This window comes from Camponotus vicinus, unplaced genomic scaffold (genome assembly GCF_025532165.1).
Source record: "Camponotus vicinus isolate PSW18456_S1 unplaced genomic scaffold, iyCamVici1.0 SCAF_1, whole genome shotgun sequence".
Lineage (NCBI taxonomy): Eukaryota > Metazoa > Arthropoda > Insecta > Hymenoptera > Formicidae > Camponotus > Camponotus vicinus.
The window spans coordinates 368,439-386,443 of NW_028141945.1; the positions used below are offsets into that span (position 1 = coordinate 368,439).

An 18,005-nucleotide genomic window follows, 5' to 3' on the forward strand; every position below is an offset into this window, starting at 1 on the left:
TTGTTGGATCAAGCGATTATGATTATTGACAATTTATCAAACTGTGCGGATTAGTTTGGGAAATTGATTAAAGATTATTGATGTCTTTGCGCTGATTAATTCATATTATAGATTTAAATACAATGAATAAGAACACAATGCGCAACGTTGCGATTATTTTTGATAGGAATGATCTTGATGATCTTGATTGAAATGAAGCATTCTAAGGATTCTTATTCATCTCCTTGTCTTTTTTCTCCATGCCTCCTTGTCTATATTTTTATTTTAAATAGCGATTTTAATATTCACTTTAATAATATCTAATAATAAAATTTCATACAGTTATATAATAAATTAGAATGTGTTAAAAATAAGTTTTGTCCATGAAGTCAGAGTAAGGAGACTTAACTACATAATGTAAAGAGACAAAAGTTGATAACTAAAAAGATTCAGTGTAGAGGCCAACTTCATCGAATGAAATAGCTTGTAACATTTCGTCGCCATCTTGAATATTATATATGTGCAGTGTTAGGTTTAATTATGGAAAACTGTACATCGTGTTATACATCGTACTCTATATACTTATTAATACACTGACACCATTAAACAAAACACTATATATGTGATATATGTGAATATTTAAGATAGCGACAAAATGTTATAAGCTATTCGGTAAACCTGATACTGCACAGAATGTTTTTCATTACCACTTTATGTCTCCTTTACTCTTATTTCATGGATTTGCCTTGAAAATGAATTGCATATAATGTCCGTTTAATACAATACACGTTATGAACTTTACGTAATACTGGCATCATCTCCTTATTTCAATCAGATAATCAAAGTTACCCTGAAAAATAATTGCGCATTCTGGTAAATGATAGAATTAGCTTTTATTTTTTTGAATTGGATATACAAATAGTATGACGTACTCATTAACAATTAAATGGAATGCAATTATCCTTTTATATTTATCATTCAATTAATTAAATCAATATTGTTATTGAATCTGTTATTGAATGTTATGTATTATGATTGATAGTATGCTGCAATATTCACATTCATTGCAGCAATAAATATTCATGAATTATGCATTTGTTCGTCTACGTTGTGTATTAACAATACTTCAAGAGAAAAATTTAACAATTTTTAACAAGTTTCGTATCTCACTGTCAGATATTACAACATTATTTGCTATGACGATATTTTAAAAATCTCAAAATATATTTTTAGAAAATAGAATTAGAAAATGTTTTAGAAATACAATATATCGATTGAAAATCGTTACATAATTTAAGTCATTAGTTAGTCATTTTGAGTTAAAGAAACATAAATGATAAACACATGCAGCGTCATACTTTCTGTGTAAATGACGTTATATATGTTTATATGTCATTTATGTTCTTTAACTTAAAATTATGAAATGACTTTTCAATATACATGTATATATATATATATATATATATATATATATATATATATATATATGTACATATATAGATATGTAATATTTTACTAGAAAAAGTTCTCTCTCTATGATTTCTACATTTTCAATGTAATGAATAAAAAATTGGTGATGTAATCAAATACATTTAGTTGATTATTATTTTTTTAAATAAAATATTTAAATTAAATATTTAAATTTATTTAAAAATATAATAATCAATCATACACATTTATTCAAGTTATCGAGTACTTGTCCATAGAATTGCAATGTATATCCAGCGAGTGTGCATTCATCATAAATGGAAAATTAATTACTGATACGTGGTCTTCGGACTCTTAATTGAAAATATTCCAACCGTCTTCTAACTATAAGTCTTACGACTTGTTCCCTTTCGTTAGGTAATAAATTCCGTGATTTACCCATACTTATATGCTCGCTAAATGAACTTAAATCAACAAAAAACACACTACACACTAACTTTAGTATTTGTATACCAAAATGCCAAGCGAATTTGTTAAATGTTACTCGTTAGACAGATCGTCTTAAATTAATGTCCGCTGTTCATAAAAGTGAGGAAAACAGAAATACTGGAAAGATTGTGTTTCGTTTACATTTGGTAGTCAAAGGTTTGAGATAAGAAAATCCAACAGGCATCTGTATAATTTCAAAACAAAACAAACTAAATGGAAAAAGACTACTTATACAACAAGCGTATTACCGACATTAAAATTCATTGCCTTAAACTTATGACCGCTACTGTATATTGCGAGATCAAGTAGCATAAAAGCAAAAATCTTTACATGATAACAATGATATCATAACAATGATATCATAAATATAATATTTATATAATGATATCATATAATGATATCATTATATTCATATAATGATATCATAAATATAATATTCATATAACGTTTGTATAAGCACGTAGTACACATTTCGCTATTGAATCTTGAATCAAGAAGAAGTAGACATTTCATATAATCCTTTGTTTTAAAAAGATTCTTTTAAAAGATTTTTCTTTCCTTCTTTTTTTTTCTAGAAAAGTATTCTATTCTCTTTCGCTCTCTTCTTCTCTATTATTTTTTTACATTATTTAATTACATTATATTTATATAAAGCTTAGTAAATTGTGATTAATTGTAGAACGATATCTGCTATCAGTGTCAAATATTTTGGCCACGCATCATTGTTTCAATATTAAGTGCTGCGACAGTAAGTATTGAAATCTTATCATTTTTCATATTACTATTTCATAGTTGAAACTTTTGATTTTATTATTTATTTTTTTGAAAACACAAAGTAATTTGCGTATAATTAAAATGTGATTTAACAAAAGAACTCATTTAAAAAGAGCGGATATTTTATGGTGAAATGTTTTTTTCCTTTTCACTGTATTGATTCTGTAAAGTAAAGCGTATTATATACAATTATGGCAAGTAATTTTTTATTTTAGAACAGAATTAACTTCATTTAAAATCTCGCGACACATAATTCTCCAAAAGAGAAAAATTTCGCTATATACATATATTACGATATTAATTAGTGATGATAGAGCGCTCACATTGTTATGTAAAACGTACATTTGTTCAAAGATTAGATATTTAATATTGGTTCATTATTATTAAAAAAAATAATTATACATATAATTTAAGCAATAAATTCTTTTAAAAATATCATTGAAAGAAAAATATGGAAAGGAGAAGAGAAACGATAAAGAAATGGAATATAAACAATTTACTGATGTTTTTGTACTTTTTTTAAATTAAGAAACGTAGATTTCACATTTGACCGTATAATATTTAACCGATGAAATATTCTCATTAATATTGATTTTATATTCGAGTTTGAGCGATGTTATATATATTAAAAGAAAAAATTATTAATAAAAAGTGGGTTCAAAGATAAGAATCAACGAACTGATGGTGACAAGGCAAACAAACCACAAGCGTTGATGGTCGACGCAAAAACACAAAAAATACAATAATTTAAAGATGTATTAAGTTACAGACATAATAATGTTTTAGCGAAAGAAAGAATAAACAGTCGCAATAATCAATACAAAGGTATACGCAAACGTTTCGATCCTCTCTGGATCCTTTTCAATGCTATTAAAAGAAACAAAATATTCCAAAAAAATACAAAAGAAATAGAATCATAACGCAATGTCAAACTCGGAGTCGTCAAAAAATTGCTAACGTACATGAAATTACAGTCGGATCAAAATTTAAGTAATAAAAATAAAAATTTGTAATCGAGTTAAGATATACATAATAACTAAACATTTCGCAAATATAAAAGTGAGTCAAGCTGTGGCAATGTCTGCGGGTCCGCATGTTACTCACCTGTGCTCCCTAACACAGATCGGAGCTGTGTATAAAAAGGTGGAGAAAAACAAAATGTTGTCGGTTACAGGAATAAGCCAGGCGATGAAAGTGTAAAAAATCAGCCTCGTATCCGAGATTAATAGAGCATCTTATTTTGCAAATAATAAAATATCCAAATCGATGAAAAGCCGGGATCTGAAAATTAAAACGGGCAGAGCAACACGCATTCCCACAACCAAAAACCAAGCAAAACAAAAAACAGAATAAGCAATAAAGTCATAAAAGAGTAAAAAATAATGTGCAATATATAAAAATTGATAGAGCGCAATACATACGAGCAACAAATAATGCAGGAAAAGCGAGATAAATGCAAGCAGTTGATATGTATATTTATGTACGCATCATCCGACGTCATATTATCAGAACTGAAATATTTTTAATAAATACTATCGGTTAGTAAATAATGAACATCGTGCCAATGATATCTTTGTTAATGTACAGTAGGCGCCAATAATGCCTTAACATATGAAATTGGTCGCATTCGGGATTAATAATGACTAGTTATTATTAAGTTATTATTAGTCTCGAATGCGACCAATTTCATATGTTAAGGCATTATTGGCGCCTACTATATATGCATATGCGATTCTAATAAATCTATTTTAAAAAGTAATTTATGCATTTATACATATTCGATAATTCAAAAATTGTTCAATATATTTACAGGTTACGAGAATGGATTTAATTTCCTTGATTCTATGCACCCTATTTGTTGTTTTAATAATCGTCGCAATTATATGGACATCGTATCATCAATATATTCTTCGACAAAAACTTAAGAACATTCCTCTATATAGCAGATTTCCTTTTGGCGTGATATTTGAAATATTAAAATTGACAAACTATGGTAAAGAATTTTATAAATAAATTTGTTTTTATGTTTTTACAGATATCGTTTATATATTTTTAATAAAAAAAAAAAGATTGAAACAAAATATTCATCATTTATTTTAAATTAGTGTAATATGTAAATAATCAGAATAATAATAAAAATTAAATACTAAATCTGATTATATGCTTATTTACAGAACGAATAAAATGGTATATACAACGTATGCTGCAATTTAAAGAAGGAATTTTCGTACATTGGTTAGGCACGAATCCATTCATTACTCTCTATAAACCTGAATTATTAGAGATAAGAATGAAAAGCATTTTTTTAGTATAAAGTATTAGTTATCATATAATTTGTGATGACAAGAGTATAAATACATAATAATTTGTTATCATAAAAAAGTGAAACTTTTTGCGAGAGTGAAATAGAGTAAGTTTTCATAAGTATATAATTAAACATTATATCTTATTATTATTAAATAATACAATTATTATTAAAAAGTCTCTCAATATAATAATTATATGGTGAAAATAAATTTTTTTAGTTATCAGTAACATAGTTGCTATTATTGCATACATGTGAAAAATGATTAAATTTTGCCATTATAATGAATTTTTTAACATTACAGCAAAATTTTTTCTTTTTCTAACAAAAAAAATTTTTTCTTAATAGATTTTTATTTGTGGAAAAACATAAATCTGCAATGAAAATAATCTAGCTCTAGTAAATGATTTTTCTGTTTATTATTTTGATGATTGTAGAATAAAAAATAATTTATTATTTTAGCAAAACAATTTTTTGTTTGCGTGCGTGCGTACATATGTATGCGTGTGTCGTGTTCTGTATCGCGTTGTATTTATGCATGTTGTGTTTATGTGTGTCTTTTTAAGATACTTTGTAATATGTAGATGATATTTGTAATATAAGACACTTTGTAAGATTTAGCAAAATTATTTTCCGGAATATTAATTTTCGGCAAAAAAAATTAATATTCCGGATAAATTATTTCTTTCGCTATCTCCATAATAATCAATTAAAATTTGCTGCAAACGTATATACTGGGTGTTAAAAAAGTCTGGACACGGTCGAATATCTCGATAAGGAAGAATTTTACTAGAAAGTGTTTCAGACAAAAGTTGTATGGCTTCGAGGGGAACATAAGATGGTGTTATTATTTTGACCTTAAAGAGTCACCTGAAGGTTACGTGAAGGTCACCTCCAACTTTTTAAATGGGACACCCTATATACTTTTGCATATTCTTATAGCTCATCTCAAGAGCTTTCCAAAACACTATAATTAAGTTAGTTTTCATTAAGTACTTTCCGAGTTATAAGACTTGAAATCATTTCTTAATTTTACATAAACCGTAAAATATTTTGTAAAATATGCATTTTTCGATTATCTTACCTTAATACTTTTATGTACAAAATAACACTATGTATCAAGACTATTTATATTAAATAGAAGATTTATTATTAGACTAAGAGATGATGCATGTGTCTATTTTATTTGTCTTTTATTTTACTAGCATCATCAAAGAAACTGATTCGCCTTTCGAGAAAGATAGTTCACGGTCAAAGTTAAATTTTCAAATTGATGTTAGCAATCTACGCACTTTAGCAATCTAGTCTTAATTATCGGTTTCATCTTTAAAATATTATATAGAATATTTCTTAATATAATGATACATCGAAAAAAACGTAATGAAATAACATAAAAAAATGAATTAAAAATATGAAATAAAATTTTTACATACTATTTTCGAAAAAATTAAAAATTTGAAGAAAAGACATTTTATGTAATATAATAAATGATAAATTATTAAATGGTTCTATTATTTTTAAATTCATTTTGTAGATTATTATGTTTAGCACAGTAAATATCGAAAAAGGACATCCATATAAAATGATGGAATTTTGGTTAGGCAAAGGACTTCTAACTTCTACAGGTAAATCCATAATCTCTTTCAAGATTTTTTTTATAGAATATTTTTAATATCTAGTTAAACATGAAAATTAATTTGAGTTTATATTATATTATGCATTTTTGATGTATGATTATTCTCGAAAATATTTTAAATAACCTAAAAATATGAAAAGGACTAAAGAGACGAAAATGTAAAATTTTACTCTAATACAACTATGCAAATTTGTATATATGTATATCTTGATAAAAAGAAAGGAAACACATTTTTTCACATCCTTATCTCACAATTACTTATGTAATTTATGTGACTGATTTTATGTTAATATTAATTATTCAAATTGGCAAGCTTCATTAACATTACTGACTGTGAGTTGTTTGTGCAATTTTTCTTATCCGAGATTATAAATATTCAGTGGCGATATGCAAAAAAGATACATAACGAAATAAGAAAACCCATAATAATATATTTTTTTCATTTTTACTTATTTACAAATATGTATGCGTATATCTGGCATATGATATTTTTAATAAATAAATGTACTGTTCGATACTACTTTTCTCAGGAAAACAATGGTTCCATGATAGAAAGTTGATCGGGCCAACGTTCCATTTTAGTATATTGGATCAGTTTGCCGTGGTTATGTCCGAAAAAGCAGAAATCTTGATAAAATGTCTCGAGAAGGAGATAGCAAAGAATCCAGGGAAGGCTATCAATATTTTTCCGTTCGCTAATAATGCTGCTCTCGATGTTATATGTGGTAATAAATAAATAAATATATATATATATATATATATATATATATATATATATATACACGTATATATATATATATATATATATATATATATCATATTATTATAATATATGATATTTATCTTGAACACAAAAAAGTATCATTAATGTAGATATTTTATGCTGCAGTAGAAAGCTATTATGAACTAGGATATGAATAAAGAGACTTGTCAAGTACATTTTGCTTTTGTTGAATCGAGAAGTTCATTCATTATAATAATAAGTTGATATATTGCTTATTTATCCATTTATTCACTTATTTTATCAAAACAACGGTTGTTTATTAGAAAAATTATGTTTATTAGAAAAATATGTTTATTAGAAAAAAAGATTACAGTTTGCTTTAACATTAAATATAATTATTACTATATTATTTTCGATAGTTATAAGCATAAATTCTATTTCTTTTTTGGAATAAGTAATGTAGGATACTTTGAGGGATTTATGATAATACTAAGTCATTATTTTGCAGAAACGGCAATGGGTGTGGATGTACATACTCAAGAAGAAGAAACCAAATATACCACTACGATACATAGGTTCGAAAAGTTATTATAAGTAAATTTATTAGTAATAAAATAATTGATAGCATTAGTGACTTATCACATTAGTGACTTATCACATTAGTGACATTTAAGAAAATTTTCTAAGAATTAACAGTACATTTTGTAATTAATTAATAAACATAATACCATAAATATGCTGTTATATAGGTTTAATGTTTTAATAATATTTTTAGATGTTCGAAATTAATAATGGAACGATTGTACCGACCATGGCTTTGGCCAGATTGCTTCTATAATTTAGTATCTGAAGGAAAGGAATATAGATCAGTGGTTAACATAATCCATAAGTTTACGAGAGAGGTATGCGCAAAAAATCACTAATGATGTATTAAGATATCGGCAGAATTTTATTAAATTAATTATTGAATCTATTTTTTGTTTGGATGAATCCAACAAATTTACAAACTGAGATATCAAATTTCAGGTAATACGTAAAAAAAAGGTCACACGACAATCGCCAAACGGTTCTACCAAAGTGGAAAGTGAAAATGATGAACTTGATATAGGTGATTATAAAATGATAATTATACATATATGTTTTAATTGTTTTATGTTAATAATTTTTTGAATTATTCTTATGAAATTTGTTTCGTTAGGTAAGCGGAAAAGAAAAGCTTTTTTAGATCTATTACTAGATCAGAATGAAATAGCCGAAACTCCGTTAACCGATGATGAATTGCGGGCACAAGTCGATACATTCATGTTCGAGGTAAGAGAAAAAATTTTTGAAACTTAAAGCAAAGCTTCTTCTTATTAGGTTTTATAATATAATTATAAATGTATATAAGAGTATAAGTATATATAATTATAAATAAATAATAAAGATATATAATTATATAGGGTCACGACACAACTGCAGTTGCGATAACCTGGACGCTTTTTCTTTTGGGCAATAATCTAGAGCATCAAGAAAAGATTCATGAGGAACTTGAGGAAGTTTTCAAAGATTCAGAAACACCAGCCACCATAAAGGAACTGTCGCAATTAAAGTACCTCGATAGGATTATAAAGGAAACGCTCAGATTATTCCCAAGTGTACCTTTAATCACAAGGAAATTAGCGGAAGATGTAAAAATGGGTATATGATACTTTATTTCTATTAATATTAAGATAAAAGGAATCTTTTATAAATTTATAAAATTTGCTATTAAACAGTACTTTTACTTACATGAAAATACTATGTTTCTGTTGAGAGAGGTGCCATTTTTTACTAAAAGTATATAAATGCAGCAAAAGGTTAATAGTAAAAAATCTGCTTTATGTTAGAGTCTTTAATTTACGACAGATTTCAAAAAATAATAAAATAATTGCATAAAATTGTATTTATCATTTTATGCCCCGCGTTTTGAATTAAAAAAAAAAATAACTATATTATACAATAGAATTCTTTCATTAGTTTTATTAACATATACAGATTATCTATTGTAGATTTAACATTATGTTGTGGATTTTAGACAGAAATATAATTTTTATACGGATTACGGAAAATATAATTTTTTAGACTACAACAACATATATACATACATATATATATATATATATATATATTGTGACCGTTAATTCTTTAAGGGCTAATGATTTTACGTGGCCGGTGTTTTTGGCCCACGGCACACCTTCGGCGCGATCTCCTTACATAACAAAAAAAAAACGTTTCTCTCCAAAATCAAATATATGGGCGCCAGGTGCGGTAATCCGCACCGCTCTATAAAATTTACCGTATCGGCAGTACACAAAGAATGCAAAATTCTCAGAAAAATCGCGACGGACGCTCGACTAGCCCCGTCTCGAAATTGGCAGAGGGGGGGAGTCCGTGTTAACAGTTCACAAGGAAGGATCGAGAATACAGGGTGGCTGCAAATAAAACATAATATTATAATAACAAGAATTAATATATTTAACATATGAATAAATTTTAATGACAGACAGATTCGTGTAGATGCAAAGCGGTTTTATAATATTGATTATCCGATTATTAGCCGGCAGCGACGGGCCGGCATTCGAGCGCGATCACCGCGGTATCATATGTCACGCGGCGGAAAAAAAAGCATACAAGAAAAGTCCCGGAATTCCGCGCTAAACGAGACTTGTTAGAGTTTCGGCAGCTACGAATCCCCAGATAACTTTTAATAATGAGCACCGCGGTGTCGACTCCTTTAATGACATCCGTCTTTCGCGAATAGAAATAATTAATTATAATAATGGATCTACCCGCCGCACACGCAGTTAACAGAAGCGATTATAGATGCGAACCGATTATACAGATCTGCTGCTTTAACGAAAGAATTGAGCGACTACTAACTTATCTAACATGAACGGTTGAATCTAGACATGAAAAACTATCAATAACAATAAAGTGATTTGAGCCTCGGAAATATGCGAGCCGATGCCGCGACGTATTTGTCGGTTATTGGATATCGCAATCGCCTTTGTGGGTGAGCTCGGTTACAGTACTTTTAACAGACAAAGTTTTACAGCTAACAGTAATAATTGTACAAATAAACATCTACAGTGACTGTCGGCGCGCAACTGGGAGAGAGGGCACTTAATTTTACGAAAGCTCGAACAAAGTCTTTCGGCCGGCCGTCGTACTCTAAGACGCAAATATCGAGAACGCAGAAAAGGAATTTCACAATAAATTTAATGACGGCAGCTATACGGCACCGACATTGTTCGAGCTAATTCTACCTGAATTATTTAACAAAGACGGCCAGATGGGGTCGACGCTTGTCTCACCGGTGACTCCTGGCGGTTCTCCGTGCTCTCGGCATCCACGTGTCGGATCGATGGTTTTGGGCCGTCGTTCCCTTCGCCGGTCCGCCGAACAGTGGCGAGCGGAAGGCCCGTCGGAATCACGCCAGCAAATTAATGCGTAACTAGGCCACCTGTGGCGCTTCCGCAACCCTCAGGATCGTCGTGTGGCCCATTTAATCCTGCGGCCTTCAGGGCTGTACATGTGCTTGTCGCACCCCGTTTCCTCTTTTCTTTTCCATAATTCCTCTCGTCGAGGCCCGTCAGGAGGGATACTTTCGGCAGCCACTCGCCGTTATTTAGAATGTTCTTCTTTAGCGCTGTTCCGACCGAGATGACTCCGACTCGGGGTCTCAGTGTCAGTTTTCGTCCGCTGGTTGGCCTTCCCCTCAATTGTTCCCCGTACCTGCTGGGCATGTGAATGTTTACAGGGGCGGCAGCGGTAGTCTTAAGTGGACTTTATTATTGACGCAATTAAATAATAATACTTAGCTTGGCGTGTTCCTTTTAGTCGGCGCCTCCGCTCGCCCGTTTCTTTGTATCCTGTACTCCTTCCTCAATTTTGAGCCACCGGATGAGATCCCGTCAGCGTTTCCCATCGTGCCCGCTCTTAAGCCTAATCTTAACGCTAACAAATAAATTTGTACGCACGGAAGGCGAGTATAATCTCGCCTCCAATAGCCGCTCTCTCCCTAAATTAGGGGAGAACGAGGGCCCAAATTCATTCTCGGTCGGATCTCGCGATCCTTGTGACGGACCGCCAAGTGTCACGTCACAATATATATATATATATATATATATATATATATATATATATATATATATACAGGGTGTTTCATTTTAATCCGACCAGACGAATATCTCGAAAACCAAGCCCGGGAGAGAAAAATATTTCAGACAAAAGTTGTTTGGTTTCGAGGGGGCCATAAGATGGTATCATTGATTTGACCTTGAAGAGTCATTTGAAGGTCACGTGAAGGTCACTTCAATTTTTTTAAATGGAACACCCTATATATTTTTGCACACTCTTGTAGCTTATCTCGAGAGCTTTCCAAAACACTATAATTAAGTACCTTTTCGTTAAGTACTTTTTGAGTTATGAGGGTTGAAATAATTTCTTAATTTTACATAAACCGTAAAATATCTTGTAAAATATTCACTTTTCGATTATCTTACCTTAATACTTTTATGTACAAAATAATGAGAGGAATCAATTGGTGTAAAAAAAACACAGTTGTTTTTAAGAAAAAATATGGAATTGTTAATTACATATTTTTTCTTCAAAACAACTATGTGTTTTCTTTACACCAATTGATTCCTCTTATTATTTTGTACGTAAAAGTATTAAGGTAAGATAATCGAAAAATGAATATTTTACTAGATATTTAACGGTTTATGTAGAATTAAGAAATTATTTCAAGCCTCATAACTCAAAAAGTACTTAACGAAAAGGTACTTAATTATAGTGTTTTGGAAAGCTCTCGATGTCAGCTACAAGAATGTGCAAAAATATATAGGGTATTCCATTTAAGAAATTTAAGGTGACCTTTATGTGACCTTCAAATGACTGTTCAAGGTCAAATCATTGTCACCATCTTATGGCCCCCTCGAAACCAAACAACTTTTGTCTGAAATATTTTTCTCTCCCGGGCTTGGTTTTCGAGATATTCGACTGGTCGGATTAAAATGAAACACCCTGTATATACAGGGTGTCCCATTTTAAATAATACGCTCAAATATCTCCGAAACGGTGGGTTAAATAATAAAATATTTTAGACAAAAGTTATATGGTTTTAAAGGAGACATAAGATGGTGTCATTAATTTGACCTTAAATAATTACTTGAAGGTCACGTGAAGGTCACCCTCAATTTTTTAAATGGAACTGCCTATTTTTTATTACATATTCTTGTAACTTATCTCAAGGGCTTTCCAAAACACTATAATTAAGTTAGTTTTCGTTAAGTACTTTCCGAGTTATGAGGTTTGAAGTCGTTTCTTAATTTTACATAAACCGTAAAATATCTTGTAAAATATTCATTTTTCGATTACTTCAGCTTAATACTTTTATGTACAAAATAATGAGAGAAATCAATTGGTGTAAAGAAAACACAGTTATTTTTAAGAAAAAATATGTAATTGTTAATTGCAAATTACATATTTTTTCTTCGAAATAATTATGTGTTTTCTTTACACCAATTGATTCCTCTCATTATTTTGTACATAAAAGTATTAAGGTAAGATAATCGAAAAATGAATATTTTACTAGATATTTTATGGTTTATGTAAAATTAAGAAATTATTTCAAGCCTCATAACTCGAAAAGTACTTAATGAAAAAATGCTTAATTATAGTGTTTTGGAAAGCTATCGAGGCAAGCTATAAGAATATGCAAAAGTATATAGGGTGTCCCGTTTAAAAAGTTGGAGGTGACCTTCACGTGACCTTCAAACGACTTTTCAAGGTAAAACCAATGACACCATCTTATGGCCCTCTTAAAACCATACAACTTTTGTTTAAAATATTTTCACCGAAACCGCCATGGTTTCGAGATATTCGAGTGTGAAAGTTAAAATGTATATATATACAGGGTGTCAGGCAATTTTTGATCTTCACGAAGTAAGAAGGTAGATTGGCTCAAATTAGGAAGGAAGGTACTATACTATTTTGCGATATTCGCAATAATTAACGAAAAATTAATTAAAGAAGATCGGCCAATGCGCGTGTCTAGAAGCGTGGGGAGGAGCGATGAGTGTGTAAGCGCGTGGCGAAGGCTCTTCCCCTCCCCAATCACCGCTTCGCCGCGCGCCGCCATCATGTTACAGTCAGACCGCCATCGCCGTCGTGTGCTTCGAGTCACGCGCATTGGTCGATCTTCTTTAATTAATTTTTCGTTAATTATTGCGAATATCGCAAAATAATATAGTAGCTTCCTTCTTAATTTGAGCCAATCTACCTTCACACTTCGGGACTGTCAAAATTTCCCTGCCACCCTGTATATATATATATATATATATATATATATAAGTTAATATAAAATTTGATATATATGTATGTGGGAAGGGAACAGAATACAATCTATAACAATATATTTTTTTAGGTGATTATATACTTCCAAAAGGTATTACAGTTGTATTGGCAATTTTATTACTGCATTTAAATCCGGAAGTTTGGCCAGATCCAAAAAAGTTTGATCCAGATCGCTTTCTTCCGGAAAACTCGAAATACAGGAATCCATATGCCTACATTCCATTCAGCGCTGGACCAAGAAATTGCATCGGCCAAAAATTTGCTTTACTCGAAGAGAAAACAATATTAACAGCTATTCTAAGAAAATGGAGAATAAGAAGTGTAAAACAGCCAGATACAGTTGAATACGAGGGTACTCTTATTTTTCGACCATGTGAAGACATATTCATTCATTTCACGCCAAAGAAATAATTAATTTATCAGCAAATGTCCATTTCTCTTTATATTACACAATCTTTATTATCTTTCTCGGAATTTGAATATTTTCTCGTTGCGGATACAGCGTATTACTATTGTACACTATATTTTTATTTACTATATTGATATTTTAATTGAAATGACATATACGTTTGAACATTACCAAACATCGAGCAAATATATGAATTATTATTGTACAGACAAGATTTAAAGAAAATAAATGATTTGTGAATATCTATTTTCTACGCAAATAATGTTGTTTTAGCAACAAGATATTAATAATAATAATAATATATATATATATATATATATATATATATATATACAGGGTGACCCATTTTAACTTAGGCAGCCAAATAACTCGAAAAATAAGCAAGATAGAGAAAAATGTTTTAGACAAAAGTTGTATGGTTTCGAGGGGGCCATAAGATGGTATCATTGGTTTGACCTTGAAGAGTCATTTGAAGGTCACGTGAAGGTCACTTCAATTTTTTTAAATGGAACATCCTATATATTTTTGTACATTCTTGTAGCTCATTTCGAGAGCTTTCCAAAACACTATAATTAAGTACATTTTCGTTAAGTACTTTTTGAGTTATGAGGCTTGAAATAATTTCTTAATTTTACATAAACCGTAAAATATCTTGTAAAATATTCATTTTTCGATTACCTTACCTTAATAGTTTTATGTACAAAATAATGAGAGGAATCAATTGGTGTAAAGAAAACACATAGTTGTTTCGAAGAAAAAATATGTAATTTGCAATTAACAATTCCATATTTTTTCTTAAAAACAACTATGTGTTTTCTTTACACCAATTGATTCCTCTCATTATTTTGTACATAAAAGTATTAAGGTAAGATAATCGAAAAATGAATATTTTACAAGATATTTTACGGTTTATGTAAAATTAAGAAATTATTTCAAGCATCATAACTCAAAAAGTACTTAACGGAAAGGTACTTAATTATAGTGTTTTGGAAAGCTCTCGAAATAAGCTACAAGAATGTACAAAAATATATAGGGTATTCCATTTAAAAAAATTGAAGTGACCTTCACGTGACCTTCAAATGACTCTTCAAGGTCAAACCAATGATACCATCTTATGGCCCCCTCGAAACCATACAACTTTTGTCTAAAACATTTTTCTCTATCTTGCTTATTTTTCGAGTTATTTGGCTGCCTAAGTTAAAATGGGTCACCCTGTATATATAGAAAGCACATAAATACACATATTTAAATCGATATGATAATTATGATACATTTAAATTTAATTTATATGTAAAAATTTTCTCAAGGTTGATTTTTAAGTCACATTTTCACTTTCTCGTTGGATATCTGTCTTATAGTTTATGTTCTATTGTTCTTCTATTGTTCTATTATCTTCGGAGTGCATCTCCGAAGAAAACACAACTTCTTACATTCTAAATTTTGCAAAGATTCATAATTCGACAAAATTTCAAAGAAGTCAGACTGGCATATTCTCTACATTTCAGTATATCTCTACATAATTATTATCAAAATAATCATTTAATATCGAATTTATCATTTCAGTCCGAAAAAGCGTTTTTTATTATTCTGGATCAATGTGAATAACGAACATTAGGTCACGATCGATGTAAGATACGGATATCTAATCTAATAGACGGACGTGCAGTCTGATACGGGAAAAGCATCCGCTAATTAGATTCCAATTTCATCTACATTCGTTCGTTTGCATATTTTTATTATTGAATTATAATAATTCCCAGAATTGATTATCTTATTACATAATAATTACTATGTACACTGAGAAAAAAATAATGTTGAATCAATAACATCAATGTAATTGAAATTTATTTTATTAACTCAATAACATTATTAATCAGATCATGCTTTTGATTTAGGAATTGACGTATTGATTTAATTAATAATGTTATTGAATTAATAAAATAAATTCCAATTATATTAATGTTGTCGATTATATTTTTCTCAGTGTATTTAACAGAGAATTTATCAGAATTCAATATAAAATTAACTACAGTAGATTGAATAAAGTCTGCAATAAAATTACTTTCAAATCTGTGGTAATTATAGCAATAATATGTTGGCCGGTGAGAATAAGTAATTATATGAAATAAGTTGTATGAAAGACTATACATATATATAAATTGATAACATCAACATAATTAATAACATCAACATAATATGCATGTGCGCACGATAAGAAATTCAATGACAAGTTAATATAAACAAACAATTATTTCATACTTTAATCAGAATTAACAATAAGTATCTCTTATTTTAATCGCTGTTATGCAACACCTTCTATTATTAAAAATCTCGGTCATATTGGTTTTTACCTGTGTATTGAAATTGCAAGCTGAGGATGCTTGTTGGAGCCATGATATTGGATCTTGCGAGAAAATTAAAAGAAAATAGAATAAGAGTTATCAAAAAAAGCGGAGCCTGTATATAACCAACACATTTTTCTAAATTACCAATAAAACTCGAGATATTTCGAGAACCTGTAACTGATTTTTTTGTTGGATCAAGCGATTATGATTATTGACAATTTATCAAACTTTGTGCGGATTATTTAGTTCAGAAAATTTGGGAAATTGATTAAAGATTATTGATGTCTTTGCGCTGATTAATTCATATTATAGATTTAAATACAATGAATAAGAATACAATGCGCAATGTTGTGATTATTTTTGATGAATGATCTTGATAATCTTGACTGAAATGAAGCATTCTAAGGATTCTTATTCATCTCCTTGTCTTTCTCTTCATGCCTCCTTGTCTATATTTTTATTCTAAATAGCGATTTTAATATTCACTTTAATAATATCTAATAATAAAATTTCATACAGTTATATAATAAATTAGAATGTGTTAAAAATTAGTTTTGTCCATGAAGTCAGAGTAAGGAGACTTAACTACATAATGTAAAGAGACAAAAGTTGATAACTAAAAATGTTCCGTGTAGAGGTCAACTTCATCGAATGAAATAGCTTGTAACATTTCATCGTCATCTTAATATTATATATGTGCAGTGTTACGTTTAATTGTATAAAACTTGACATTGTGTTATACATTGTACACTTATTAATACACTGACACTATTAAACAAAACACTATATATGTGAATATTTAAGACAGCGACAAAATGTTATAAGCTATTCGGTAAACCTGATACTGCACGGAATGTTTTTCATTACCACTTTATGTCTCCTTTACTCTTACTTCATGGATTTGCCTTGAAAATGAATTGCATATAATGTCCGTCTAATACAACACACGTTATGAACTTTACGTAATACTCGCATCATCTCCTTATTTCAATCAGATAATCAAAGTTACCCTGAAAAATAATTGCGCATTCTATTCTGATAAATGATAGTATTAGCTTTTATTTTTTGAATTGGATATACAAATAGTATGACGTACTCATTAACAATTAAATGGAATGCAATTATCCTTTTATATTTATCATTCAATTAATTAAATCAATATTGTTATTGAATCTGTTATTGAATGTTATGTATTATGATTGATAGTATGCTGCAATATTCACATTCAGCAATAAATATTCATGAATTATGCATTTGTTCGTCTACGTTGTGTATGAACAATACTTCAAGAAAAAAATTTAACAATTTCTAACAAGTTTCGTATCTCACTGTCAGATATTACAACATTATTTGCTATGACGATATTTTAAAAATCTCAAAATATATTTTTAGAAAATAGAATTAGAATAAAAATTTTGATATTTAATTATTTATAAAAAGAAAAATTATTTACCAAAGAAAACTTTAATGACGATTTGGCGAAACGGCTTGGCGGACGCTCCTGAAGCATAGCGTTACGCGCGCGATCGGCGGCTCGG

General features: G+C 29.5%; 1 protein-coding gene across 2 annotated transcripts; it reads left to right on the top strand.

The window, feature by feature from the left end:
• The first annotated feature begins 2,373 nt into the window (after positions 1-2,373).
• On the top strand, positions 2,374-14,237 carry LOC145968750 (cytochrome P450 4C1-like). 2 transcript variants are annotated; one of them, XM_083094482.1, is made up of 11 exons: positions 2,374-2,644; positions 4,483-4,663; positions 4,845-4,978; positions 6,510-6,600; positions 7,142-7,336; positions 7,844-7,910; positions 8,111-8,237; positions 8,362-8,443; positions 8,534-8,646; positions 8,778-9,015; positions 13,784-14,233. In XM_083094482.1, the coding sequence occupies exons 2-11, from the start codon at positions 4,492-4,494 to the stop codon at positions 14,122-14,124; spliced, it is 1,560 nt and encodes a 519-aa protein (XP_082950608.1). In that variant the 5' UTR covers positions 2,374-2,644; positions 4,483-4,491; the 3' UTR covers positions 14,125-14,233. The 2 variants fall into 2 exon arrangements, with proteins under 2 accessions (XP_082950608.1, XP_082950597.1); XM_083094471.1 differs by lacking the exons at positions 2,374-2,644; positions 4,483-4,663; positions 4,845-4,978 and having other exon boundaries at positions 6,514-6,600; positions 7,142-7,276; positions 7,841-7,910; positions 13,784-14,237.
• The last annotated feature ends 3,768 nt before the right edge of the window (positions 14,238-18,005 follow it).

Bases quoted from the DNA above. Each gene is read 5' to 3' on its own strand.
- LOC145968750 (XM_083094482.1), top strand. From the start codon at position 4,492: ATGGATTTAATTTCCTTGATTCTATGCACCCTATTTGTTGTTTTAATA. The intron at 6,601-7,141 runs GTAAATCCATAA...TACTTTTCTCAG, and splicing joins AGGACTTCTAACTTCTACAG to GAAAACAATGGTTCCATGAT. The intron at 9,016-13,783 runs GTATATGATACT...ATATTTTTTTAG, and splicing joins AGCGGAAGATGTAAAAATGG to GTGATTATATACTTCCAAAA.